The 27,883-nt window shown below is 39.8% G+C and overlaps 1 protein-coding gene across 1 annotated transcript in view; it reads right to left on the bottom strand.

The window, feature by feature from the left end:
- The window catches only part of LOC124136574 (attractin-like protein 1), a 55,813-nt gene extending 32,348 nt beyond the window's left edge, over positions 1-23,465 (bottom strand). The window contains exons 1-11 of the mRNA XM_046502530.2: positions 23,220-23,465; positions 11,108-11,308; positions 10,544-10,675; positions 8,313-8,485; positions 8,009-8,171; positions 5,978-6,074; positions 4,104-4,314; positions 3,213-3,396; positions 1,942-2,096; positions 1,227-1,311; positions 305-369 (exon numbers count right to left, since the gene is read on the bottom strand). Of these exons, the coding sequence (XP_046358486.2) occupies positions 305-369; positions 1,227-1,311; positions 1,942-2,096; positions 3,213-3,396; positions 4,104-4,314; positions 5,978-6,074; positions 8,009-8,171; positions 8,313-8,485; positions 10,544-10,675; positions 11,108-11,308; positions 23,220-23,458 (1,705 nt within the window). The 5' untranslated portion in view covers positions 23,459-23,465. The remainder of the gene's footprint in view (positions 1-304; positions 370-1,226; positions 1,312-1,941; positions 2,097-3,212; positions 3,397-4,103; positions 4,315-5,977; positions 6,075-8,008; positions 8,172-8,312; positions 8,486-10,543; positions 10,676-11,107; positions 11,309-23,219) is intronic.
- Positions 23,466-27,883: the final 4,418 nt, after the last annotated feature.

The raw sequence follows: 27,883 nt of genomic DNA, 5'->3' as shown, positions 1-27,883 counted from the left end.
ACTGTTTATTGGTTTTCGTATTCATTAATAACCATTTACATTTACCTATTCTATCCCGGATCTTGACAGGTCCTGATAACTATGTAACTGAACATGTAGGAACATGGCACATTTTCATGACAAATTAAAAGTACCACTTATTTATCATTGTTCACAAGCATGTAACTTTTCCCAAAATGGTGATGTCAGTCTGACTGTGGATTATATGATTTTTCTAAGTGTACACAAACAGTTAACACGAATGAGTCTCCATGGACAATACATCAGGATACACCCCTGAAGGTTCCACACAGAAAGTTTGTACCTGGTTCGAACTTGATGAGGTCGTTCCTCATCACACCGCTGAAGCCCCCGAACATGTATACGGAACTGAAACAAAGTCACATAGTGTTCACAAGCTGTACATCCCTTCTATCATGTCTATTAATAAATAAACATTAAATAATTGAATAAAATATATTAAAATTGGATTCTGTAATAATTATGTATATTTCCATTTACTTAAAGATGGTAACCCTGGTAACCATGGTAACAGTATTGATATTAATGATGGAATATGTGTTGTATTCTTTTTGTTTAATACTGCAGTCAGCAGAATTCCAGCTATGTCAGGGCAGCTTGTAAATAATCAAGGTGAGGTGAAATTGGGTTTAACGTCGCGTCAAAGATTATTGCACTTATATAGCGACGTGCATATACGTGTGTGTTTGTGTGGCTGCTTGTACTAGTCCGGACTGATGCCGATTTATAGTGCTAGCTCACTGCGATTACATGCTGCAGTTTAACATGAATACCCCACTCAGACACAGTATACTGACTCCGAGCCAGACAGGGTAACAACAAGTACCATCTTTGAACGTCTTTTGGTATGACATGGTCGGGGATCGAACCCTGGACCTTCCACTCTCTGGGCGGACGCTCTACCACTAGACCACGGAGGCGGTCTTAAATAATCAAGGATCTGGTAAACCAATGGTTGATATTATGAGTAATATCCCATGCTGTCAGGGTACAAAGACAGCAAACAGAGAACCTGACCTCTCCATCCATTACCTGCCTCCTACAAGCATTGGTTGCTGGGGACTTATTCTAAACATGAATCTCCGTAAGATGACAGGAGGACTGAGTTGGGAACAACATTTCTCTGGAGAATATTTGAGTTAATTCTCGGCAATCTTATGCTAAGAAAGGTTGTAAACCTGTAGAGAGTGGGAAGCGAGACTCACCCATCCTTGACCACCATACTCTGACCGTATCTACTGATCTCATCCTTCAGCCTCGGCTCAGGCAAGTGGTGCCATGTGTTGCATGCTGGAACACAATGTAACACAACATACTTTAACACAATGCCACATTACGGAAGTCAAGCACTTCACAGAAATCAGCTACAAAACACCAATCAGTAGGGCTTGGACGATACACCAACTGTGCGGTCCGAAATGTATAAGGATACCTTGTTCAAAATCCGATACATATCACGATACTTGTATGTGCTCTTCTCTGTGGTGTGTAAGCAACCTTTTTCATAGACAGGATGGCCAAATACCTTGCACACTGACGATTTACAGTTGGCAGTGTCAAATATGGCACAATGGATGAAAATATTTACGTTTTCACTACTAAAAGCTCGTAATTAGTGTTTGGTGTGACAGTTATTAAAGAAAACATACAAAGTAAGAATCGATATTTTTCACTATGTGTGCAACTGTGATCGAAACTTGTATTGATCCATTGAAGGAGAAGTGTATGGTCCCACTACTACCAGTGTGTTGGTTTAAACTGAAATCTATTTTAATCGATCCGGTGACAAAAATTCCCAATTAATTCCTACAACATCGCAACTTGTAAAGGCAGAAATGAGAGAGCAACTCCTTGAATCAGTGTTTTTTGTGAGCCTTATCATGCCTACATCTGCTGACTCCACAGAGGGAAGATACTTACTGATGTCATAGGCCATGAAGTCGGAGGAGTAGCACTTGGCGCCGTAGCTGACAGACGTGTCGTTGTGGGTGTTGCCCCCGAATACCAACATCAGCCCATTCATGATGACAGCCGAATGTAGATAGCGCGGTGACCCACTGTTCTTCAGGATCATCCTGGAACACAACATCAGTGTATGGAGACCGATCTGTATGTCATTGTCACCGTCAAACAACACCAGTGTGTGGAGACCGATCTGTATGTCAATGTAACTGTCATACAACACCAGTGTATGGAGACCGATCTGTGCGTCATGGTAACTGTCAAACAACACCAGTGTGTGGAGACTGATCTGTACGTCATTGTAACCGTCACACAGCACAAGTGTGTGGAGACCGATCTGTACGTCATTGTAACCGTCATACAACACCAGTGTGTGGAGACCGATCTGTACGTCATTGTAACCGTCACACAGCACAAGTGTGTGGAGACTGATCTGTACGTCATTGTAACCGTCACACAGCACCAGTGTATGGAGACCGATCTGTATGTCATTGTCAACGTCACACAGCACAAGTGTATGTAGACCGATCTGAATGTCATTGTAACCGTCAAACAACACCAGTGTAAGGAGACCGATCTGTACGTCATTGTAAACGTCACACAACATCAGTGTATGGAGACCGACAGGATGGATAGAAGGATAGAGTGAATGGTTGGGTAGATGGGTAGATTGATGGATTGAAGAAAGGACGGATGGAAGGATAGAGTGAATGGTTGGGTAGATGGTTGGATCGATGGATTGAAGAAAGGACGGATGGAAGGATAGAGTGAATGGTTGGGTAGATGGGTTGATTGATGGATTGAAGAAAGGATGGATGGAAGGTAGGAATGGATGGATGCAATAAATACCGAAAAAAACATCTCCAAATAAATGTAGTACAATCACATCCTTTCCAATTTAGATTTTGCATGAAATGCTGACAATGTTTGTATGTCTGTGTTTTACCGCCACACTCAGCAATATTCCAGCTATATGACGGTGGTCTGTAAACAATTGACCAGACATTCCAGTGATTGACATCATGAGCATATATCTACACAGTTGTGATAGGATGACATGCATCAACGAAGTTGGAGAGCTTGACCACCCGATCCCGTTAGTCGCCTCTTATGGCAAGCATGGGTTGCTGAAGACCTATTCTACCCTGGATCTTCACAGGTTGCTGACAATGACACCAGGAGGTTTGTAAAGTGGTTATTAAATCTTAAACTTCAAATTGATGACATACCATTTTTTCAATTCTGGATCATACGAGTACAACATGTCTGTGAGGTTGTAGCTGGACTGGCTCCCTGACTTGTAGCCCCCAAACACATAGATCTTCTTGGTTTCGGGGTCATACACACTGGTGTGGCCATATCCACCTCGAACAGAAGCACCGATTGTGTCCACCAGGCTCCAGGAGTCGTTGGCTGGATGGGAAAGAGTCGTCAAAGGGTAAATACCACTGGCTCTAGACTCCCTGTTATAATACAGGCATTTCCAGAATGTCAGCAGTTCATCTTAAATGCTAACACACTATGAAAATGCAGCCTGGAATTTAGGAAATATTTTTCAGCAAACTGACAGAAAACAAAGTAATTGGTTCGTGGTAGTGAGGCCAGAAGGCATGCAGTATTACAATGATGTCCGAGTTTGAATCCTCATCATATGCAATCAGTTTTTGCAAACTTGACCTCATATTTCAGTCTATCATATGCTTGACTATTGGGCCACACATATTTTATTTTTCGTTCCACAGGCCCACCGCCCCAATGGAAATGCAGGGGGAAATAAATAAATTAAACATAAAATATTCATTTATATTAATATAGTTTTTAATTTGAGTAATATAGACCCTCAATAAAAAATTCATATAAATTCCATGTCTACATCATGATCAGAGGTTCAAGAAGTGAGCTGCAGTTTTTAATAAACTGCAGAAGGATTTTCATACGAATAAATAAATGATTGACATAGCTATTCATTTTTATTTCAAGCGACCATGTGTGGAAAAGCTGGAATAAATCTGTGAAACATAAAATTTAAAAAGTGTGGCCTTAGTCACTCATTTCCCTTGCTCTCATATTATATTCATCCGCTCCTACAACTGTCAAGTAGAACAATACAACAAACGCACCAATATCATATATCTGTACTTTGTTGAGGTAGCCATACAGAGGGCTGTATCCGAAGATGACGTGTATCTTCCCATCATGCAAATGGGCAGTGTGGCCAGACACGCGGTACTCGGAGGCTGTCAGGTTGCTCCAGGTCTTGGCGGTGATGTCGTACATCCAGTTCTCGCTGACGGGGATGCCGTCCACCACACCTCCATACACAAACAGCTTCTGTAACAACAACTGTGTCATCAGTATATGCAATCCGACAGTGACATACTTCTTTGTAACCAGTAAAATCCCTAGATATTTTATATTTTTGTATACTTATCCTGCATTACTCCTAAATGCATATTACTGCTTCTTGTTGACAGAAGAAAAACTGTGTGAAGTCTTGCTGAAGAAGAAGTTGTTTCAATTAGCTGTGAGGACAACCCTATCACACAGCTCCCAGGTGACCACAGATGTGATGAGGTCATGGTCTTGACATTAGTGCTGCCACTCACAGTGGCTACATCTGTGTCATTTCTGTGTAAAAAATTTGATTCCAACTTGCTGTGTTGATTCTCAATGAATAGTTCTTGTGATTCTTTTGTGCCTCCAGTTTGAATCTTCATATGAAGTTAAAAAATCCATCCATTAATGTCACTTCTTTGAAAGGCATTTAGAAGTTGAAGCACTAAGTAAGGATAAGATGTATGGATGAACAACTTCTTTATCACAGTTCGGAGCTAAGTTTCGGTGAAAGTTCTAACACCGTTGATAGCGTGGTTGAGGTGTTAAAACCTACCCCGAAACATCACTCCTACTAAAGAAGTTACTTTTTTGAAAGGCATTAAGAAGTTTGAGCACTTAGTAAGGATAAGATATATGAATGAACAACTTCTTTATTACAATAAGGAGCGACGTTTCCGTGTAGGTTCTAACACTGTTGATTGACAGTATGGTTGACAAGTATATATACAGGATATGAGACAGTTTTATACAATATACATAACAACCTTCTCCACTCAAACAGTGTAACTACATCTTAAACCTACTCAACTGTATAAACACTGCCTCAAATCCTGTATATATACTAGTCAACCATACTCTGTACATCACTTGCTTGATAACAGTGTTAGAACCTACACCAAAACGTCGCCCCTAATTGTAATAAAGAAGTTGTTCATCCATATAGCTTATCTTTACTTAATAAAGAAGTTGTTTATCTATATATCTTATCCCTACTAATCCATCACTGATTTAGAACTTAATCAAGAATGGGGGACAAGGAAGTCCCTGTCGTCTAAGCTGCTGCAAAATGATCATAACTGTTGATAAATGTTTCAGATTTTTCTTTTGGTTCCTGATTAAGATAAAACACTCTTCCTCAAGCATGGTTGAGAATGTAAACACTTGGAGTCGAGAGAATGCCTTTTGCCTTTGTCCCACTTGAATCTCTCTCCCCATCATGTTTACATTCTCAACAAAGGAATCGGGTTTTATCCTATACATACCGTATTTGACGTAATAAGCGCCCAGGGCACTCTCAAAATTAGAAATAGGGGGCTTATATTAGAATATAATTTTGGTGAAAGAGTCGAAAGATCGTAAATATTATGGTTTCTGCTGACAGCCTAAAATGATACAAAAGAAAAGTCTGTGCGTCTTATACATGACAGATATATTTTTCCAGAATTTAATTGCCTGTAATTAAGGGTGCATATCACACACGAGTGCGTATTATACATGAATAAATGTACATGAATTGTGTACATTGATCAGTCGGAAGGGTGCTAATTGAGATTGTTCACTTGCCAATACATTGGCAAATATTGCTGTAGGCGCTTATTAGAGTGGGGCACTTATTATGTCGAATACGGTAACTCACTTTCATGTACGCTGGCATTACCTGGTCCTGATGCAGAACAGTAGAGTGTCCGTATCGTGGGGGAGGAGCATCGCCTACCACCGCAGCAGGGCTCCAGGTGTTACTGTTGAAGTCATACCTGCAAACACAACATGGCTGAATGCTCAGGGCAATCTGAAGGAGATACACAGATGCCTACCTGACATTGAAGCTTTGGGGTAGTCAGTGAGATAAAAAAGTGTAATTTCATGTGAAAAAGAGTTATCATGACATGGGTTTTCACTCCGACATTTTCGTTAGGCCTAGATGTAAATGAACATTTAGTCTCATCTTCCTGAGGCAAGGGAGTTAACTGACTGTAAAAGTCCATTGTTTAACCTTGCCGAACTAGGCTGGAATTTCCCAGCTCATCTGCAGCGCCACCAGTGGCTATTACGAGTTATGTTCCTTCTCTGTCCCTCCTATTGACCAATCAGATTCCATCTTTCATATTGCTTGCATTTGATTCAAACCAAATGGCAGCACCCAGTCAAGACAATATGATTGATAATCAGGATCCATATTGTATTATAATGGGTCTTACCCCACGAAGTGCATCAAATCAGTGAGCACCTTGATTAAAAACATGAAAAGATTTGCAAAATTTCTGTCAACGCCCAGTTGACGGTACACATGATTTGCAAATCCTGCAGTCAATCGAAATGTGAATGTTGTTTACGAACCGGATGTCGATTTTGTTACTTGATTTTGATTGGACATTGCACAAACCTTAACTCCATTCAAGCCTAGTTTGGCAAGGGTGGAAACTGGTCTATTAATGTCAGGTAACTCCTTTGCCTTTGGGAAGATAATGTGATCTAGTTTCACGCCATCGTAAAGTGTATCATGTGACACTAATTAACTGTTTTTCAGAAAGGCAATGTGGTGTTTTGAGTTCTGAAGCTATAACAGTGTACATGCAATTTGTTCCCTCTTTGCACCCAAAAAAATCGATCAACAAATGAGTGTGTTTTAACATGCAACCAATCAGAGACCTCATATCAGGGAATGAATACTTCAACACGATGTGAATTGATAGCAAGGCTCTCACTGGTCAGCATAGTGGGCAGAATGCTTCATGTCACTGGTGCAACAACAATTTGCTCATGCATGTAAATATTTAATTTACAAATAGAAATTTGCGACTGAAGCTCTGTAATTAAGCCAACCCAACCATTATGAGTGGACGTAATTCCCATACTTACGATTTTGAGCCTAAAATTACAACATCATGCTTGGCCTCCCCCAAATTACAAATTTTGTCCAATCTCATTAAAATCAGATCTAAGTTCTCGCTGCCGCTAAACAAAGATCTGAGGACATCTCATTACGGGTCATGTCAGAACGACAAGAAGTCTACATCAGCCAATTAGAAAGCAGCTTTCTCGAGCTTTACAGCACTGGTTTCAACCTGGTGACTTCCATTTCAGACTACACTTGAACAATATGTTGACACAGTTCTTGCTCAAAATTTTGAAAAGTGAACAAAACGGACATTCTGGAATGTCTAATATATGGCTGGGATTGTATGGCAGTACGTTGTACTTCCCACATACTGTGCAACGCCTCCTCCGTTCAAATGTTTATCCCATGGAAGCGAGAGATAGAGGATAATTTCACGAAATCAATCTGTAACTGTTGTTCGGAATACCCTGTGTCAACGTTTTCGAGGTTGCATGAGTAGAAAACACATTCTGACTGTCACTTTCATGAGCTGGTAAGTGACGCTTTGATTGGTCGGATGAAAGGTCGTTCTGACGTGACCCGAAATGGGATGTCTTCAGATCTTTGTTTAGCGATAGCGAGTAATAAGATCTGATTTTAATGAGATTAAAATTTTGTCATTATTTTTGGGGGGTGATGGAGGAGAGAAAATGCATGGATTACTTTTTTTTTTCTTATATCATTATCATCACATCCATAGTATATGTCTAAACGAGTGTTTAAGCCTTCATCACCAACTAATGACGCTTTTATCATCCCTGATTAGTCAGGAAACTGGAAAACTAGCACCCCAGGAGGAACAGCACATACTTCTTGAGACTCTCGTAGCTGTAGTCGTTGAGGCTGTAGCCGCCCACGACCCACATGGTCTTGTCGTCAACGAGGGCGGAGTGGGAAGCTGACCCTGCCGGTGGAGTGATCGTCTGTAGAGTGGACCACACCCCATCCTGGTTGGTCAGGCTGCAGTCCTCACCTGTAGGGGGAGCCACACATATTAGTACTGTTTATTAGTACTGTCCATTAGTACTGTACACTAGTAGTGTTCATACAACACTAACATTAGTGCTGGAATACACAGACGCTATCGACACTCCCCCTAGTCTGAAGTACTCACCTCGGTAACCGGGATCGCACACACAGATGTCGTTGATACAGGTTCCGTTATTGGAGCAGCTGTTGGGACACATTGCCGTCTCACACGCACTTCCTGTCCAGTTGGCATTGCAGGAACAGATCTCGTTATTACACTGCCCATTCCCCGAGCATCCCTTGGGACAGTCTCCAATGCTGGGGAAGAGAATACAACCAGTTACGCATCTTGAGTGAGTGAGTGAGTGAGTGAGTGAGTGAGTGAGTGGGTGGGTGGGTGGGTGGGTGGGTGGGTGAGTGAGTGAGTCAAGATGTGGTAACAAGTGATTACTGAAATGAAAACATGTTTTCATATCATCATGATCATAGTACTCAAGCAGATCTGAAAATATTTCAAAAGAATTTCATTTTTTTACATCAGACTTCAGTCAGATTCAAAACTACAACTCCAAATAGCAGCATTTTGAAATGGAAAGACAGTTTGAAGTGTGACTTTCTGAAAGAACATATCTTAATTACCCATTTGCAGTGTCAGCTTATGGACTAACATTTAGTCCCAGAAAAAAAGTAATCTTATTAAAAAGTCCAAATCTACAAAACGAATAAAAAATCCAAATGGAGCCCAGAACAATTTTTAATTTCATTGCCCTGCAGACTTGGACAGACCCTAGAGCTGAGGCAAACTAGACTTGCTAAATCATTCTAGACTTGAGTTGAATTCATTTATTGTTTAATTTATTCTCTAGGGTGTGGGAGACTATATCAGCTATTATGGTTAAGATTGTAAATCTTGGAGCTAAACCTATCAGATCATGCACAACCTTTCTGTATATAATGCCTAGGCTTGTCTTTTGATGGGATGCAAAAAAATGCTCTTCAGGTACATTTTTCCATTTTTTTATATTGTTAGGGTTGATGTGATCTAAAACCAATCGGGGAAACTGGCTGTCAGGATGTGAGTTGCCAATAGTCACATGGCCATAACCCACGTGAAGTGCTCCTCCAGCAGGCTGCCACTGATATACGAGACAGGTATACAACTTCACTGAGTGGGATATCCAAGAGAAAGCTTCCTCCTTGCTTCCCTCCCTCCAAGTTTTATTGTTTTATTGTTTTCAAGCAGGCTAACACCATGTGTTTCCTTATGGACGTCACATAATACAGCTGGATTATGCTAGACATCAAATTTGTGAGTGAGTGGGTGGGTGGGTTTGTGGTTGGGTGAGTGAGTGAGTGAGTGCGTGGGTGGTGAGTGAGTGAGTGAGTGAGTGAGTGAGTGAGTGAGTGAGTGAGTGAGTGAGTGAGTGAGTGAGTGAGTGAGTTGGGTTGGGTGAGTGAGTGAGTGGGTGAGTGTTGAGGAGGATGGGAAAGTGGGTGAATGTTTTATTTAGTGAGTGAGTGAGTGAGTGAGTGAGTTGGGTTTAATGCTTCTTTGAATAGTATTTCCGACATTTCATTGGCTGGCAGCTCAAAGCAGGAAGAAAGACTGAAGTGACACAGGTTGTATAGGATTACCATTTGGCAAGAACCTACTGCAGGGGTATGGTGGATACAGTAGGACTCCATATTATCACAGTATCGGTAAATATCGTAATTCCTGCCCCATCTACTGTTTACTTATGCAAATCTAAGCACGATATTTCATCACTGGATCGAATACAGAACTTATTAATGATAGTTTCTGGAATGTTCTTGAAGTGGAATTACCCCTACCTCCATTCGAAATTGATCATAAAAGAACCCATTTTTTACACAATGTCCCTTGACCCAACATAAGTCGTATGCATACTGATAATGCATAATCCCAAACAGGAAGTGATGTAAAGCACATATTCCACACGTATCACACCACAAAATAGTGATACGGCAAAAATATAGAGTTGCCCACCCTTGAGTCGCTAATGACCGGTACTTTGTTTACAGAACTCCGTTAAGAAAATCAATCAATCCTAATTGATGTGTCAGAAACGTTTTGACATTTTGCTTATGACATTTAATAGGTTAGTAAGCGTGCGCTATAACAATCCATTATCAATTAACTACCGCGATAATATAGTGTACCATGCTACTGATTCTTACACTGTATACATCGTGTGGTGCAGAATATAAAACTGCCGGATGAAATGATTCGTGCCAAATGGGAAGCAGTTCAACCATGAAATCCTGACATCAACAGAAATAGTAATAATCCATGGCACTGCCTGAAGAACATACTGCATTAGTGTTCCATCAAACTGACCAACCAGGTTCACCTACCTGTATGATATGTTAAATCCGGCCATGGTGTAGGCAGCGTCACTGTAGAAGTGGATGTAGATGTATGGCTGGCGTATACGAGTGATGAAGTCCACCTCTGTGTAGGCCTTGTCTTTAGTGAGCAGCAGACCACTGGAATATAATAGTTGTGGTCAAAATAGGACATTTCTTATGAAACAGTTGTAGCATAGCAGTGAAGAGAATGCTGTATTGTCCATTATAACATACCTATAGCTTAACAGGGGAGAGAATGTTGTATTGACAGTTACAACCTACCTGTAGGATAACAAGGGAGATAATGCTGTATTGACAGTTATAACCTACCTGTAGGATAACAAGGGAGATAATGCTGTATTGACAGTTATAACCTACCTGTAGGATAACAAGGGAGATAATGCTGTATTGACAGTTATAACCTACCTGTAGGATAACAAGGGAGATAAAGCTGTATTGACAGTTATAACCTGCATGTAGGATAACCAGGGAGATAATGCTGTATTGACAGTTATAACCTGCATGTAGGATAACCAGGGAGATAATGCTGTATTGACAGTTATAACCTACCTGTAGGCCGCCAGGAGGGGAGAGAATGCCGAGTCCCCATCGTGTATATAGAGGTGGTCCCAGCCACACTCCGTGGCGAACTGATGGAACTTGAGTCGGATGGTGGTGTTGTTACTGTTGGTGTTTATCAACCAGCTGCACTTGGTGTCCAGCGTGTAGTTCCCCTCACCATCATATATAGATCCTTCTGTGCCATTAAAACTGAAACACAAACTTCTCCTTTAAAGGTTCTGCTGGGCAAAGGATAGAACAAGTAGCAGTAACAACAGGTTCACCTGTCCTCATCTCAACTGTTGCCGATATTTGTTTTTAGCAGCTGTTTTCTTCAGTAGCGTACAGTCAGTACGCTAACACCGCTTTGAAATTTTATCATTGCATGTTGTGGGAGGAAATCCCAAAGTGATCCAAGTCTCAAGACGTTAAGCACTTTGGTGAAACTCAGGGCACTGGCATGGTGCCGACAAATCAGTCAGTGTGGGAATTTTCAAAAAAACAAAGTGATAAACCCATTAAAAATACAGAGTAAATTAAGTGAATATACTCTACTCCTCTTTTGACAGGGATACGTGTATCTTTCCATGATACACAAAACTCATTCTGACATTCAACTGTATATTTACATATATCGGACTTAACCATGTTAACTGATCATCTCTATCAAATGTTGAGTTGCATACGATAAAATGAAACAGGTGAAACTGCTTGTCCTTAGTTCTGTAGTCTTAAGGGGGGACTCAAATTTTAATACTGGCTGTCCCAGCAAGTTTGATTGAAATCATCACAACACAGCCTTTTTTGTTGACTAACTAATTCTGTTCATGTCAGTGAATGTTGGATATCAGATCATCTCATTTTCCCAGACAGAGGTCCAGATAACTTTTTGAGCAATTGAGTTTTTACTCAAGCATTGTCTAGGATTTCGATCTAAATCGATGTTAATAGGGTTATTACATTTTTCATTGGGTAACCAGTATTTTTTCACTCATCTATTCATTACTGAGTCAACATTTTATGATTTAAAAAAAAAATGAAATAATGCTTTAGAGGTATATAACTGTTCTAAATATATAGGCTTGACTCGGAAAGTAAATTAGATCATAATTGGGTTATGGAAATTAGCTCCTTTGTACACATGCTGAGAAAGCTTCACTGGGTATTTACTATACATGTGAGTTTTTCTGTACTTAAGTTAATTGAAAGTAATTGGGTTTTGAATATTTGGGGGGGGGGGGGGGGTTTAACATTTTTAATACTTTTTTTCAAGATGAAATGACTTTTTTCCACTTACTTGTCGTCATGACCGCAAGAGAAACCATAGCAACCAAAATGTCAAGAAATATTCTGTGAGGAAAACCATTATTCTTATAAGTATTAAACATTCCCATAATTTCTAATTTCGCATGTTTGACAAAAAACATTACTTCAGTGAACACTGATCACTGATATAACATGATTTTGTTTGTTGTTTAACGCAGCACTCAGCAATATTTCGACTATATAATGGCGGTCTGTAAATAATCGAGTCTGGACCAGACAATCCAGTGATTGACAACATGAGCATCGATCCACACAATTGGGATCGATGACATGCATCAACCAAGTCAGTGAGCCTGACCACCTGATCCCATTAGTCGCCTCTTACGACAAGCATAGTCGCAAGACTGGGTTGCTGAAGACCTATTCTACCCCGGAATCTTCACGGGTCGGATGACAAGCATTGTTGATTGATACAAGAGCAGACCAAAAGGTGACGAGTTCAATTACATGTGTCTTGCTACTTTTTGCTCAGAGTACAGGAGTGAGGATGGGTTGCTGAAGAATGCTGAATCAAAGAGTCGGATCACGCACAACCTTCCACCTCTTCTCCACTCAGAAACAGTGGCACGAGGTCCTGTGTACAACACACAGGTCACAAATCAGGGGCAGTTAAGCAAAGCTGATCGCTGGGTGACCGTGTTCGGCAGATGAGGGCCAGTCAAGCTTCAGTCCCTGCCTCACACTGAAGCACATGTAGCACATGTGGCGTCTCTTTAGGCAAGAGACTGTTCGAAACATGCCTCTGTTCACCCAGCAGTGAATGGGTACCTGGTAGGATGTGACAGTATTATGACAACCTACTAGCGCCTCACTGGCACCAGTGGCAGCATGGATTGTATACTCCCCAGGGAGATGAGAAAGATAATCACGTGCACACTGACTATTGACCGATGTAATAATAGAGTAGCGCCATGAGCATTCACTTGGTGAATGTAATGGACTTATTATTATAATCTCCATAACTGGGGTAGTTAAAGTGAGTGAGTATTATTTTACGCCACCTTTATTAATTTTCCAGCAATATTAAGGCGAGGGACACCAGAAATGGGCTTCACATATTGTCCAATGGAGGGAATTGAACTGGGTCTTCGGCATGAGGCGTGAATGCTCTTAAATGCCTGTTGCAACATATGCAACAGGGAGACATAATAAGGTCATCACTAGATACATGTACAGTGTATTCACCATGTTCACATAATCCTCACCACCAAATCCCCTTAGTGGCCTCCTATCTTGGTTGATGCATGTCATCTTATCCGAATTGCGCAGATTGATGCTCATGATGTCAATCACTGGATTGTCTGGTCCTGACTCAATTATTTTACAGATACATGTAGCTGGAATATTGCTGAATGCGGCGTTAAACAACAAACAAACAAACTAACAAAACAAAATACAATCAATGTTCTACAAATCTGTTTGTCAATGTTCTTTCAAGTGTGATATTTGTTTTATTTGAATCAGAAATATTGTTAAATCTAAATAATATGACAAATGGAGAATTTGCCTTCAGAAAATACTGTAAAATTGTAGCTCTACAATTGATTAAATAAAATTGCCATAAATTCTATACCAACATGATTTAATATAATTATTTAACATTAAATGTGTCCAATAAATCATGTTAATAGTTTCTAAACTTTTCTTGTCCTATTTCGTGATATTACAAGCAACAACATTTACCACATCATTGTTGACAGCTAAAAATACCTTGTTTGATTGTCACCTTATATAAAATACCGGCTACAGACCTCATTATAACACAAATTCAAGGGAAACAAATACAGGCTGTGACAAGGCAAATATTTAGAAATATGTGTCATTGAATTTAGAACACGATTTATATGGACACAAATAACAACTACATCCTCTCTGTAAAGCTGTTTTCATGAGATACCACTTGTGTTGTTATAGTGAGGATATAAACTTGTATGTGAATCACAAGCTTACAGCACCTTGAAGCCTCCATTGTATTACAACCACACCCATTCCCTGCAGTTCAGACACTCGGTAGCTTCCTACTCAATATGTTAAAGTCACACGAACTTACAGATAGAGAGATACATAACTCCATGACATTAACAAACAATCTGAAACACAAAGCTTCAACAGCCTCAGAAATTTGTCTTTTTTTAGATTTGCTTGTTTGTTGTTTAACGCCGCACTCAGCAATATTCCAGCTATATGATGGCGGTCTGTAAATAATCGAGTCTGGACCAGACCATCCAGTGATTGACTTCATAAGCATCGATCCACACAATTTGGATATCATGACATGCATCAACCAAGTAAGCAAGTAGGACCACCTGATCCCGTTAGTCACTTCTTACGACAAGCATAGTCGCCTTTTACGGCAAGCATGGGTTGCTGAAGACCTATATTCCGACCTATTCCACGGGTGCTTTTTAAGACTAGTCTGGAGGACTTTGTAGCTAGTTCTTAAAAAAGACAAAAATGATTACATACTGTAAATCTGGACAGTTGTGCGCCATGAACTTACTGCAAGTGGCTAACACTACCCTTAACTACATCTGGAAAGTTTTGCGTCACCCTGTTAAAATGACCAAAGATCAAAGATACATTTGCACTTGTTATTTTTTTATAAGCAGGAAGCGGCATAATGAAATGATAACTCTGTGTCAGTCAGTGTTTTTTAAAACTAGATGCATGTGTTATTGTAGCTGACAAGGGAGGTTGGAGTAATGGGTATTCTGGTGTATGTCTGGATTACTCAGTCAGTGTTATATCAACTTGATGAGTGAGTGAGTTGGGTTTAACACCGCTTTTAACAGTATTCCAGTTATATCGCGGCGTGTCAGCTTAATGTGGGAGGAAAGCCCGAAGTGATGCAGGTCTCAGACGTTTACCACTTCGGTGAAACCCACGAGCACAGGTATGGTGCTGACAAACCTAGAAACGTAATTGGGTCAAACCGGGTTTCGAACCCAAAATCATAGGTTTCTGGCGTGCCAAAGGGACGCAATACTGCACAGTGAATCGCGGCGCCTTAGACGACTGGGCCACCCGTGCCCCCCAACTTGATGAAACATGGCACTTACGACTAGTGACCTTGGACTAATTAGACTGTTGACACCGAGTGACAATGTGTAATCAGAGAATCACAAGCTAAGAGGGATTACCTGTTACATCATGTACTGGCTGGTTTGACAAAGTGTGAAAGCAATTAGAGAAATATGCCTCCTTACGACTTTTGTTTGTTGTCTACAAAAATATCTGAATCATGAAAATATTGCGAGTGTGTGCCAATCACAGTTTTTAAAGTCCTTTCCTGTTGCAAATCTTCCAGACTTACAGTATTCTGTCAGTTACATTCAGTTCAAATTTGTAGCAAAACTGAACATTGAGAACTGGTTGAGTATTTAGAGTTGCACTTTGCGGTAACCAATAAATTTTAGGTTCTTAAATGAGTTGCTTTCTAATCAATGTTACTACATTTCAATCACTGTAAGTAGCAATTAATGACACAATGAACAGTGTTCCAAGTTACATCACGGTGTGTCAGCTTGGTGTGGGAGGAAAGCCCTCAAACCAAGTTTCTAAAACTGAAATGAATCTTGGATTTAGTTAAGCTTATATTTGTCAAGGTGATTAATTACATGATTTTGTATCACCACTCTAAATATGTTCGTCGCTCACAAAACAATTTCATCACTCAATCCTGGATGTAGAGATTGATTTGATACAGAAACAAAAAAGAGCATATAAAATAAATTTAATAAAATTTAATTGTGTCTATCGATATCTTTTCACCATGTTCATCACACACTATCAATATTTCACCTCTCAAATAATGATCATAATTGCCATCACTGACAATCAATACAGTGCCATAACGCCCATATAGCTTCCCAACATGACAGTCACCTTTGCTTAGTAACCATCTGGTTGCCATAGTTATTAGCAAAGGTTGGACATTATCAGCATGAAGAATCCTTTGACATTTCTCTACAGAAGCAGGTTGGAGCGAAAGAACAGATGACTGCAGAGCTTTGGTTATCTCTAATGTCCATTTATCTTCTGGGCGAGGATGTAATGGCTAACTTGATGGGAACCTGAGATATCTGCGTAAGCCACGGAGTACTTATTCACAAATAATCATTTTCACTGAGTATTTATATTTTTCCTCGGTTATTCAGTATATTTTTACCCCCTAATGTCCAGTATATTGGTCATCTTAACCAGTGAGTGAACATTTATTTCAAATAACTCTGCTTAAAATGCTGTTTGAGGTGATTTCTATTTGACACTTGTTCATGTTCTGTCCCAGGTGGGTCACATGTCATATAAGCTGGTGACAACAGTGATATATCACAGGCACATCAATATGATGGACACTATTCTCTGTGTAAGTGATACCTGTATTGGATACATGTCTAGTTACAAAAACAAGAGATGTGCATTATTGTGCATTATTCACTGCACTAGTGTTTGTGTAAGTGATGCCTGTGTTAGATAGGTAAGTACGATCTGTAAGGTGATACATGTACTCATGTGATGAAGCCACATTGGGGAATGTCACTTAGTGTTGTTAATCCTATTGGTCTGATGACATTTCTGTGTGAATTAGTAATTAATAACGTAGTAATCCTATTGGTCTGATGACATTTCCGTGGGCATTAGTAATTAATAACGGTACATATATTTGTGAATTGTATGAACATTCACTGCTGTGTGGAGCTCTGCTATCAACAAACACAACATTATTAGCGGGTCCTTCAGACACACAAATGTCAACTGGCTTAAAATAGAAGACATGTAAGATGCATTAAAAAACTGGATTAAATCACAATGTGTCACTGCCATCCCTGACCTGACAAACTTGACAGACTACATGTCTCTCCGTGTGCCGTGAGTGGATGAGTGAGTGAGTGGATGAGTGAGTGAGTGGATGAGTGAGTGGATGAGTGAGTGGATGAGTGAGTGAGCGAGTGAGTGAGCGAGCAAGGCTGAACACCACTTTGGGCATAATGTCAGTTATGTCACACATGTCTGATTGTTGTCAGAGGAAAGCCGAAGTGATGCAGGCCATAGACTTTTACCGATTGTTTGAAGCATGTCATCGATGCTAATGATATCAATCACATATAGCGACGAGAACAAGTTGATACATACACAATTGAGTCATGAATACAAAGTTATAGTTAAAAACAAACTTGTCAAAGATATTTGGGCGCAACAATATTATCGACAACTGTTTAAAACATGGGCTATAAGCCACCACCAAACAAAGCTAGGCCACCTCACTGGTTACAATGGGGACTTTCGGTGCCTGCATGTTTTCCATCCAACGATATCAATTTGTCTGATTTCTCAATGTATTATAAATAATTTGAATTAAGCAAAAACTGTGATCCTATTTCACCAATCCTATACTTATTCATAAGTTGTGATGTATGGTCATTGAATACATCCAGTCTTTTCAGGAGGTATGGTTTTGTTGTTGCTGACAATAGTGTCCAGTGTGTCCAGTGCAGTGCGTCATAATTATTGGCAGATTTGATCCACAAAACCCCTCAAATGATTTTGAACACCTAAAAAATAATTTTCAGTTTCCAAAAACATTCAAATGCCCATGAACTTGATTAACTTGATTAAAGTACAAGCATTGTGAAAAAATCGTAATAGATTTTTTTACATCATTATGGAGCTAATATCATGTACAATACCATGGTCGAGAACAAAATGTGTGAAAACTTAAAGATAGACATTTTATTCAGTATTTAAACTTTAAACTTAAAGTTAGCGCTGACGAGCTTAATTAAAAATATGTATTTTAAGGTCTATCTTGCATGTCAGTCTAGGCCTGCAAGCTAATTGGATATTACCACGAGTCAGTCAGAATGTATGCGATCATTTCATTAGTTGTTGGAGACCTGAGTTGTACATATAACGCTGGTATGGATTCTATGCATGTCATGAGTGTGGCTAGTGGTGGGGGGGAGTGTGTCAAGTAATCTTGATTTAACGTGAATTACATAATTTTAACACCCTAAGATACATTCCTTATTAATTTTAGGGCGCAGGTTCCACACATCCCCACCCCCTCATTCCGTGCCATTATGAAGTTAGACATCAACATAATTAACAGGAACGGTGTTTTTCACACCTACCACTCATCTCTCAGCAGTAGATTATTGTATGTATGTCAACGGTCAGTCCAGGTATCATAGAACACTCAGCCGTGTGTACAGTGTAATGTAACACGTTTGCAAGTGACACGGATTCAGTGAGTCTATGACATGTCGCTTCATCTTTGAGTCTAGTCTACAACAGGATATTGTGACTTGGAGAAAACCCTGTCTGTGTTTTGCCATCACTTGTAATCCATGCGTCCAAGATTGGGATCATCCTGATTATTTTCGTCACTATTGTCGATCACAGGTAGGGGTTCACTCCTGAAATCACCAATTCATCGTTCTTTCTATCTTTCTTTCTTTCTTTGTGTGTTGTTTAACGCCGCACTCAGCATTATTCCAGCTAAATGACAGCGGTCTGTAAATAATCGAGTCTATACCAGATAATCCAGTGATTGACATCATGAGCATCAATCCACGTAATTGGGATACGATGACATCCATCAACCAAGTCAGCGAACCTGACCACCCGATCCCGTTAGTTGCCTCATACGACAAGCATAGTCGCCTTTTATGGCAAGCATGGGTTGCTGAAGACCTATTCTTCCCCGGATCTTCACGGCAAGCATGGGTTGCTGAAGACCTATTCTACCCCGGATCTTCACGGCAAGCATGGGTTGCTGAAGACCTATTCTACCCCGGATCTTCACGGCAAGCATGGGTTGCTGAAGACCTATTCTTCCCCGGATCTTCACGGGTGGATTCATCTTCCCAAGAACATTCACATTCCATGAAAACTCAAACAACTATTCTCCCTGTCAGTCGAACATATCGACAAGATGTGACCAGGATACCGCAAAAAGAAACGAAATAAATACGATCAATGCTTCAACATCTTATACATAGGTCTGCAAATATTTTAAACACAGAAAAGTCTAACAACAAAATAAATGAAAGTACAGAAATGCAAGAAAATATATAACTGAAGAAAAAGCATATTTCGCACATTGTCTCATCGAATAGTGAACTCAGTTTGTGATGTAAATGGCCTTTGTAACATTTCCGTTGTTAAAAGAAAGAGGAGTATATTTTAATGCTTTAATCCCACTCATTCGCAGGAAAGTAGAGTCTACAAATGATCATTGTCTATTTGCGTATAGGAGAATGTCTAAGGGTTAAAAAGGGCAAAGAAAAGGTTTGCTTTGCCGAGAACGTATGCAGCAAACCATGACCTTGAACTGAGGCTCATCTGCTAGAGTGCGAACAGAGGGGTTTGCTAGTGTGATCAAGTGTGCGATCCACCAATGGATCCACATATGGATCCTCTGTATAAAAAGGCTCCATCTCCTCTGTATTTCCGTTTCAGCCTTTGAAACTGATAGAAAGGACAAAAGTGCAAATAAATCTTATTCACATGCCACTTTCGATGTTTTGAATATATTTGCATTAACAACGTTAGGACACACCCAAATCTGCAAAGTTGTGTATACCCATGGGAATTGCCGTTTAAGTTCAATTAGAATTAGTAATAATAGCTTACAACACGCAGTGTTTTATTATAATTATTAATATTATTACACTAATATTGAGTAGCCATGGCAACACACAAAGCCACTGTCATATTTCCACGTAAATCTAATCTACATTGAACATCATACAATCGCTGATGGTAAATGTGTGGTCAAGTGGATGACACCAAGTACTTCCTGGTGTGGCTCAAAACGCATCAAACCTCATGTTCCTTTTAAAGCACAGCTAATGGCTTTTGTCAGCATGGTCCAGAGAGAGACTGTCACAGGTATACATTTACGTTGATCAAAGGCAGCTGCACATCAACACTAACATATAACCTGAAAGGCCTTCATTGGCAGCTGTGCTCAGTAGGAGCAGGGTTTGCCTTGGCCTCTTAAAACTTGGGGTCATAATGACGCCTTAGCAGTAATACAGGGAGTCATATGTCCTTCAAAGAGGGTCATTTTAACAAAATACTAATTGACATTAGATTTTGTAATGAATTTTATTTTTAATTTAAAACATATTATCTTGTTTTCTAATCAAGCTGTTTAAATCATGCTTTAAGTATTTTTTACATGTAATTTGTAATGTCCAATATCTTTTATAACATTTGCAGATAACAGATTGATATAGACTGATAAGGGAACTACTATGTAATATTTTAACTCTTTACATGATGTGGCGTAACATATTCTTGACAGTGACTGACAGGAAATACAACCACCCTGCTAGGCAACTATTGAGACTTAATTCTGATTGGCTGCAACCGAGAGCTTGCCAGTACGTCTGTTACATTTGTAGACATCAGGTTATCCAACATTAGACAAAGCTGATAACGGTCATATTTTATTGTCAAGGGATAAGTCTGTTTCAAATTTTAATGTTCCAACAGTATGGTGCAATTAATGGATTGTGACAGTCTGAATGATCTGTGTCATGACTGACCCAATGGAGAAATAATATTGCATATTTTCTCCTTAGTTTGCGTCAAATACACATGTTTTCAGCATCAGGGAAAACCTTGGTGGTCTCATTGAGGCTTGCTCTACCATGTCCACAGTATGTTAAACTAGGAACATCCTCACGGTGTTTCAACATTCGGCTATGACAAGGACCCAGTGACAATCATGCCTTATTTCATTTTCTAGGACTTTGACTGGCTGTACTCCAAAATGTCTTCGAGATTTTATTCACACTGGGTAATGACAACTGGGACCAACACGCCCGAGAGTCCTACCAGTTTATGATTCGGATTCACTGATGTATGCAGCCAGTAGTCCGTCAAACTACAGTAAACTACAGTTAAAACGAACTCAAAGGGACCACCAATTTTAGTCTGTTATAACCGAAGTTCGTCGTAAGCATTTCGACTGTCCGATATCTTGGATCAAGTCACGTTTTCTCTGTCTCGCCGTCGCAGTTGTTAGACAGAAAATATTCAATTTAAAGGCTATTACCTAATCACTGTTTTACTATTGAGGGTGTAAATTGAGGACAAGTATCAGTACTTAATCCATCTGATCACTTGCCTTCAATTGTTTATGGCTGCTTTGAACAGCTATGCGTGCTCGTGGATGTTATGATAGGCTGATTGATGACAAGCAAGCAGTGCAGAGATTAACAGTTCATTATAATATAACACATGGGACCATAAAATTGAGTTTGCTATATCCAGTTTTTCGTCATAAGCAGGTTTGTTATATCCATTAATTTGGTATGATAAAATATACAGCAAACACCCGGGACCATAAAAACGTATTTTATATATCAGCTCGTAATAAACCGAGTCTACTGTACTAGATAGTTCGTAAGTTGTTTTTTAATTCTTAAGGATAAACAAATTATATTTAAATATATCCTGCACAGCTAAGTTCTGATCATAATGTACAGTATAACAAAAACAGGTGAGTGAGTGAGTGAGTGAGTGAGTGAGTGAGTGAGTGAGTGAGGCTGAACACCACTTTGGGCATAATGTCATGCAGTTATGTCACACATGTCTGAAAGCCTGAAGTGATGCAGGCCATAGACTTTTACCACTTGGTTGAAGCATGTCATCGAGGCTCATGATATCAATCACTGGATTGTCTGGTCCAGACTCGATTATTTACACACCGCGGTCATATAGCTGGAATATTGCTGAGTGCGGCATAAAACAGCAAACAAACAAACAGAAGTGAATTCATGGTAAATTGTTGTGCTTTAAGACTATGAGGTCAATCATGTCACCAGTATTCAGTAATCAACATCAGTCAAAATGATAAGAATTAAGAAAACAAATGCCTACACCTGCAGCAGTATTGCAATTAATAGTGAAAAGTAACTATATCATGTATATATCCTTTCCCAGTTAAGGTTATTTCCAACACATGACTGGAGGTGAGGTGAAATGGGGTTTAACGTCGCGTCCAAGATTATTGCACTTATATAGCGAGGTGCATGCACGTGTGTGTGGCTGCTTGTACTAGACCGGACTGATGCCGATTTATAGGGCTAGCTCACTGAGATACCATGCCGCAGTTTAACATGAATACCCCACTCAGACACAGTAAATTGACTCCTAGCCGACCAGTCCTTGTTTTAGCCCCTTAATGCCGAGCGCCAGACAGGGTAACAACAAGTACCATCTTTTAACTTCTTTTGGTATGACGCGGCCGAGGATCGAACTCCGGACCTTCCGCTCTCCGGGCGGACGCTCTACCACTAGACCAAAGAGGAGGTCACATGACTTGACAACAAAGATAGTACACAAAGATCTCATATGTTGCAATAACATACCCGGGTCCTACTCAGGACCCACCCGACCCGAGTACCAAAGTTACCCGTCCCAGTCCTAATATACATGGTAGAGTGAGAGCACCATTTACCATGTTAACTCAATTAGGTGCCTCCATATCAATATCACCTTATTAGTGATTAATGATCACTGGAAATACTCATGCAAAATGCTGAAAATCATTCGTGTATAGCATCATGTTCGTATCCACTGATGTGATAAAACAGATAATCAACCATATTTAGTTGTATTCGATGTGACAATGTAAACAAACGTCACTCACTGGTCATATTGGCCAAGTAATGAAGACAACGTTTACCACTAAAAAATAGACGTTCATAATGATACCAGTGACAGTAAATGCCTTCTAGATAGTCTTAACATACCAAAAAATAAGCACTAGTAGACTTACCTTCTCCGTCCATAACACTTCTCACACCTTTCCCCTGTCCAACCTCTCTCGCATTCACATTTACCACCGACACACTTGCCCTCGGAACAACCTCCCTGTGGACATTTTGGTGAAGTACACACTACATATTCCAATAAAAGATCCTGAACAATTAATATCGTCAACAGTAGTCCACATAGATTCATTTTTCTTTTTGACTTCCTTTCCCGTTTACATACCAACACCAAAGTGTCGGCCATCTTTTGTAGACTCTCCGACTGTTTCCGTGATTTTCCGGAAAACGGGCACCTGCTGAGCGAATCGTCTCCCATTCAAGTATTTTACGAACGCTTCTAGCACTGGCGAAACTCGTGTATTCACTTATTACATCCGTCGTGAATGAATGTAAAGGCAATGAGGAAGCTTTTTTTCAAGTGTTATTAAACATGTATGAATAGAAATACTGTTCCAAGAGGAAAAATAACTCGTGGGGTTACACACATCCTTTTCCTGGTTCCGGGCGAGTGAGTGGGCTCGATTGACAGTTATTATGTTATATCTGTGTCAGCATAATGTGGGAAGAAAACCCGAAGTCATGCAGGTTTTAGACGTTTTGTGACTGCTTTAATTAGGATCCAATCAGCTTGCCACAAATTTATAAGTCCTTTAATCCTTATCCTTACTGTATATATGGCTTCCCTACTCCTGTACTACCCGTGAACACCTGCTATCTGTCCCTTAGTATATATACGTTCAAGCAATGGACTAAAGACTTTCAGTGTGGCTGCCCCAAAGTTATGGAATGATCTTCCACTTATGATTAGACTTTCCTCGACAATTCAGACATTCAAAGCAACACGACACATTTGTTCAAAGAAGCTTTCCATAGTGACATTTGAATGTAGCGCTTTAAGCACGAACTGCTACATGGAGGCTAGCGCATTATAAGTACACATTGTTATTATTATAAGGGTAACACTGTTTTTCAGGGCATTACCATTTGCAGAAGCCCGAGGTCTTCCATTAACTGCCCGACGGAGGAGGACAGTTGAAAAGACCGAGGGCTTACTTATTTGCCAACTTCTAGATTGCCAATCAAACAGTTACGATGTATAGGATTGTGGCACGCCTTAAAGACAAATTCTTGAGGAGCAGCCGTGACCCCTACCACCCAGTTATAAGCAAGACGGGGTTCAGTAGTTAAACTTTTACACGTCAAATCCTTGTCAGGGTTCGATTCCCCTCCAAATGAATTGAAATTTGTATGACTTGGTGTCTCTCATCAATCGGTGATATCTTGGATTCGAACCTTCCACATATTTATGTTAGTTCTGTAGGTAATGCTTATAGTGTGTATTCGGCTGGCATATTCGGTGAAACGTCATCGTTCATTTCCCATAAACATGCATATATTTACAGAACCCTTTTAGGGACATGTGGTTTTTTTTAATTTTTCGATACTATGTTGAAATTTCAAGATATTAAGTTGAAATTTCAAGATACAGAAGTTGAAATTTCAAGATACAGAATTTGAAATTTCAAGCTACTATCTTGGAATACAAGACACTATCTTGAAATTTCAACTTAGTAACTTGAAATTTCAACTTAGTTTCTTGAAATTTCAACATAGTATCGAACAAAAACTAAATAACGAAATGGCCCTAAAAGGCTTCCGTATATATTCTTTTGTGAAGAAATCTTCATGACATACATTCCCCGTAATATATTTGTGAGAAATTACGGACAATCTGTTTTGTTTTTACGCCTCATTGAGCAATATTCCAGCATTATCGTTGGCGGCCAGTATATCATCTGGACAGACAAAAAAGTGTTTGATAGCCAGATTTAATTATTTCCTTCTCGTCGAAGTTAAATGATAGGTCACGTCTATAGTGCCTTTGAAAAACGTCCGAGATAGCAATTGGACCTTTCTTGTAGCTACTGGTCTCGCCCAGTTCTTTTTATGCCTGGATCTCCATTTCAGGCGTATGAGACCAGTTCTTCCCGGTCTTAATGCAATTTATGGTATTCATAAATTCTTTAAATCTGCATCCCCCCCCCCCCCCCCCCCCCCCGCCCCCCCCCCCCCCCCCCGCCCTCCTACCCACCAGGAATCAAATCATAATTTATCACCATACGTAAATTCTGTTACAGATATTTCTGCACCAAAAAAGTTTTCGTGGATAGATATAATTCACAAATAATAATTATATTACACCAATCAAATTAATACAAACTAAAAAGAGCCATGTACTTAACTATTCTAAATTATTGACCCTAATTGCCCTGGTTCGTAACCTAATGTTCAGACTGGATATAATACCAATAGAAATGGATTACGTTCTCTCTATGAAGCGATGTTATGTCAAATATCGTCTGTTACATGCACACAGTAATACAGTGTTTTCATGACTCAGACGCTCAATCGGTGAGTCAGTGAACGGCAAGTATCAATAAGAGATTTCATATCGAAGCTCGCAGTCTAATGATGTGGTTTGCGATGGCGCGACCTAAGATATATTGCCGTAGCAGCGAATAGCCGTTGAATATTTGATATCTCGTTGCCGTGCTCTCTAAATGTTATACAGACGCACGGCGGTGTTGTGTAAGGATTTTAGCTCAAGGGCTAAGTCTATTTGGTGTGATGAACAGTGTTATTGCGACACTCGCTGTACATATTGATCCTGTCCATTTCTGGTCAGCGCCTGTCTTGGATTAGAGCTGTCATCCAACCAACTGACCAGACGGTGTAGACCTCGGATTAGCCTGTCACACAGTCCCTGAACCATAATATTTTCCCTCCTGCCCAGCCCTTTCTCTAAAGTCTTAGCCCTAAATGAAGCAAACTGTTTGATGGGCATTCTAGAAGTTGGTGAATAAGCAGACAGACAGACAGACAGACAGGCAGGCAGGCAGACAGACAGACAGACAGGCAGGCAGGCAGGCAGACAGACAGACAGACAGACAGACAGGCAGGCAGACAGACAGCCCAGACAGACAGACAGACAGACAGGCAGGCAGTTTATTAGGGACTCACCTCATGTACATCAATCTATACATAAAATAATATACATCTATTATAAAAGTACACAAGCCGTTCTAAAAGAATTGCGAGAGTCCATATATATCTGAAAACAGGTTATACATAATATATTTAAAACAGCATTCCCTAAAATAAAATAGAAATACATAATAAAATCAGGAATATAAAAGCGCTCTTCGCTAAGGCGCCGCGATTCGCTGTGCAGAGTTGCGTCCCTTGGGCACGTCAGAAACCTATGATTGTGGGTTCGAATCCCGGTTCGCCCCAATTATGTTTCTAGGTTTGTCAGCACCATACCCTTGCTCGTGGGTTTCACCGAAGTGGTAAACATCTGAGACCTGCATCACTTCGGGCTTTCCTCCCACATTAAGCTGACACGCCGGGATATAACTGGAATAATTTTAAAAGCGGCGTTAAATCCAACTTACTCACTCACTGTTGTTGTCTGTGTTAATATGCTGCTTATCACAACATATCTTGCATATATACTTCTCATCACTTGGTTGTTGTCACTCCAGCTTGATAACGGTGTAAGAGTCTACATCGAACCGTCGCTATATACAATAAACTAGAAGTTGTTATCCATAAAGTTGTACGTTTTCTTAAATGAAGCAAGTCTAGATTTTCCACAGACTCAGATCTGAATCTTCCGTCTCATTGGGGCTCCTTTTCATTTTTTTTGAGTTGGTTGTTTCTATCAACAATATATATTTTCGCTGACGAAGTGTTAATTTAACTTCGGATCACACAGATTCCTTATCGAAATCGTTGTAATATTTTGGGATAAAGAATATTCATCGTTTTCAGTTACATCAACCGTCATGAAAGAAGCAATTAATGATTATCACGATGCACTAGTCTGCCTCATAATTTTCCCCTTCAGCCCAATCTGATGCCAAATCCCTAAATGTAGCAAGTCTAGATTTTCTCAGGTTCAGGGTCTGTTTTCATCTCCAAGAAAACTGATTCATGTCCGGGGTCGGGTACAGAATCTCCCACCTCACTGGGCATTCTTTTAAATTTAAATGGAAATATTTTATTTTTTTTAAATTATATATTTTCAGAGACTAAGCGTTAGTCTAGCGGTGCACGTGCGACCTAAGATATGCCAAGGTGTCAAAGAGAGGGATCACTTTTAATACATACTTGGATTATGAATGAGATGTGATGAGATTACATTATTATTTTATAATGTACATAGGTTTTAAAGTTACCGTGACTATACAAGAAATTAGTTAATAATACTATTGTGTGCGTTGTATTTATCTCTGATTTCATTATTGTTAACTTGTTATTTTTAAGATATACATGTATTAAACTTACATAAATAACGTAACTCAGAAACAATACATATTTTTATTTTGTACATGTTTATTTTGGGAGAATGTGTAACAAATTCAAACAATTGTTTTGCAAAATGAAATTGTATCATGTATATCACTTGAGGAGTCTATACAAAGACTTATATAGACTCCCTGGAATACCATCAAATGTCTCGGTTTCGCACAGGGAACTAATTACAGCCCCTACAACAAGATTGCATGTAAGCACAAAGTCGGAGATATAGTCCCGTTAACTGTATAGCTTCACTTTTGTATAGTGGTATTCACCAATATGGCTTATGGCAATTACCTCCCCTAGA

The sequence above is a fragment of the Haliotis rufescens genome, unplaced genomic scaffold, assembly GCF_023055435.1.
Source record: "Haliotis rufescens isolate VD_foot unplaced genomic scaffold, xgHalRufe1.0.p SCAF_12, whole genome shotgun sequence".
Classification (NCBI taxonomy): Eukaryota; Metazoa; Mollusca; class Gastropoda; order Lepetellida; family Haliotidae; genus Haliotis; species Haliotis rufescens.
This window is presented reverse-complemented; position numbering and strand designations above follow the sequence as displayed.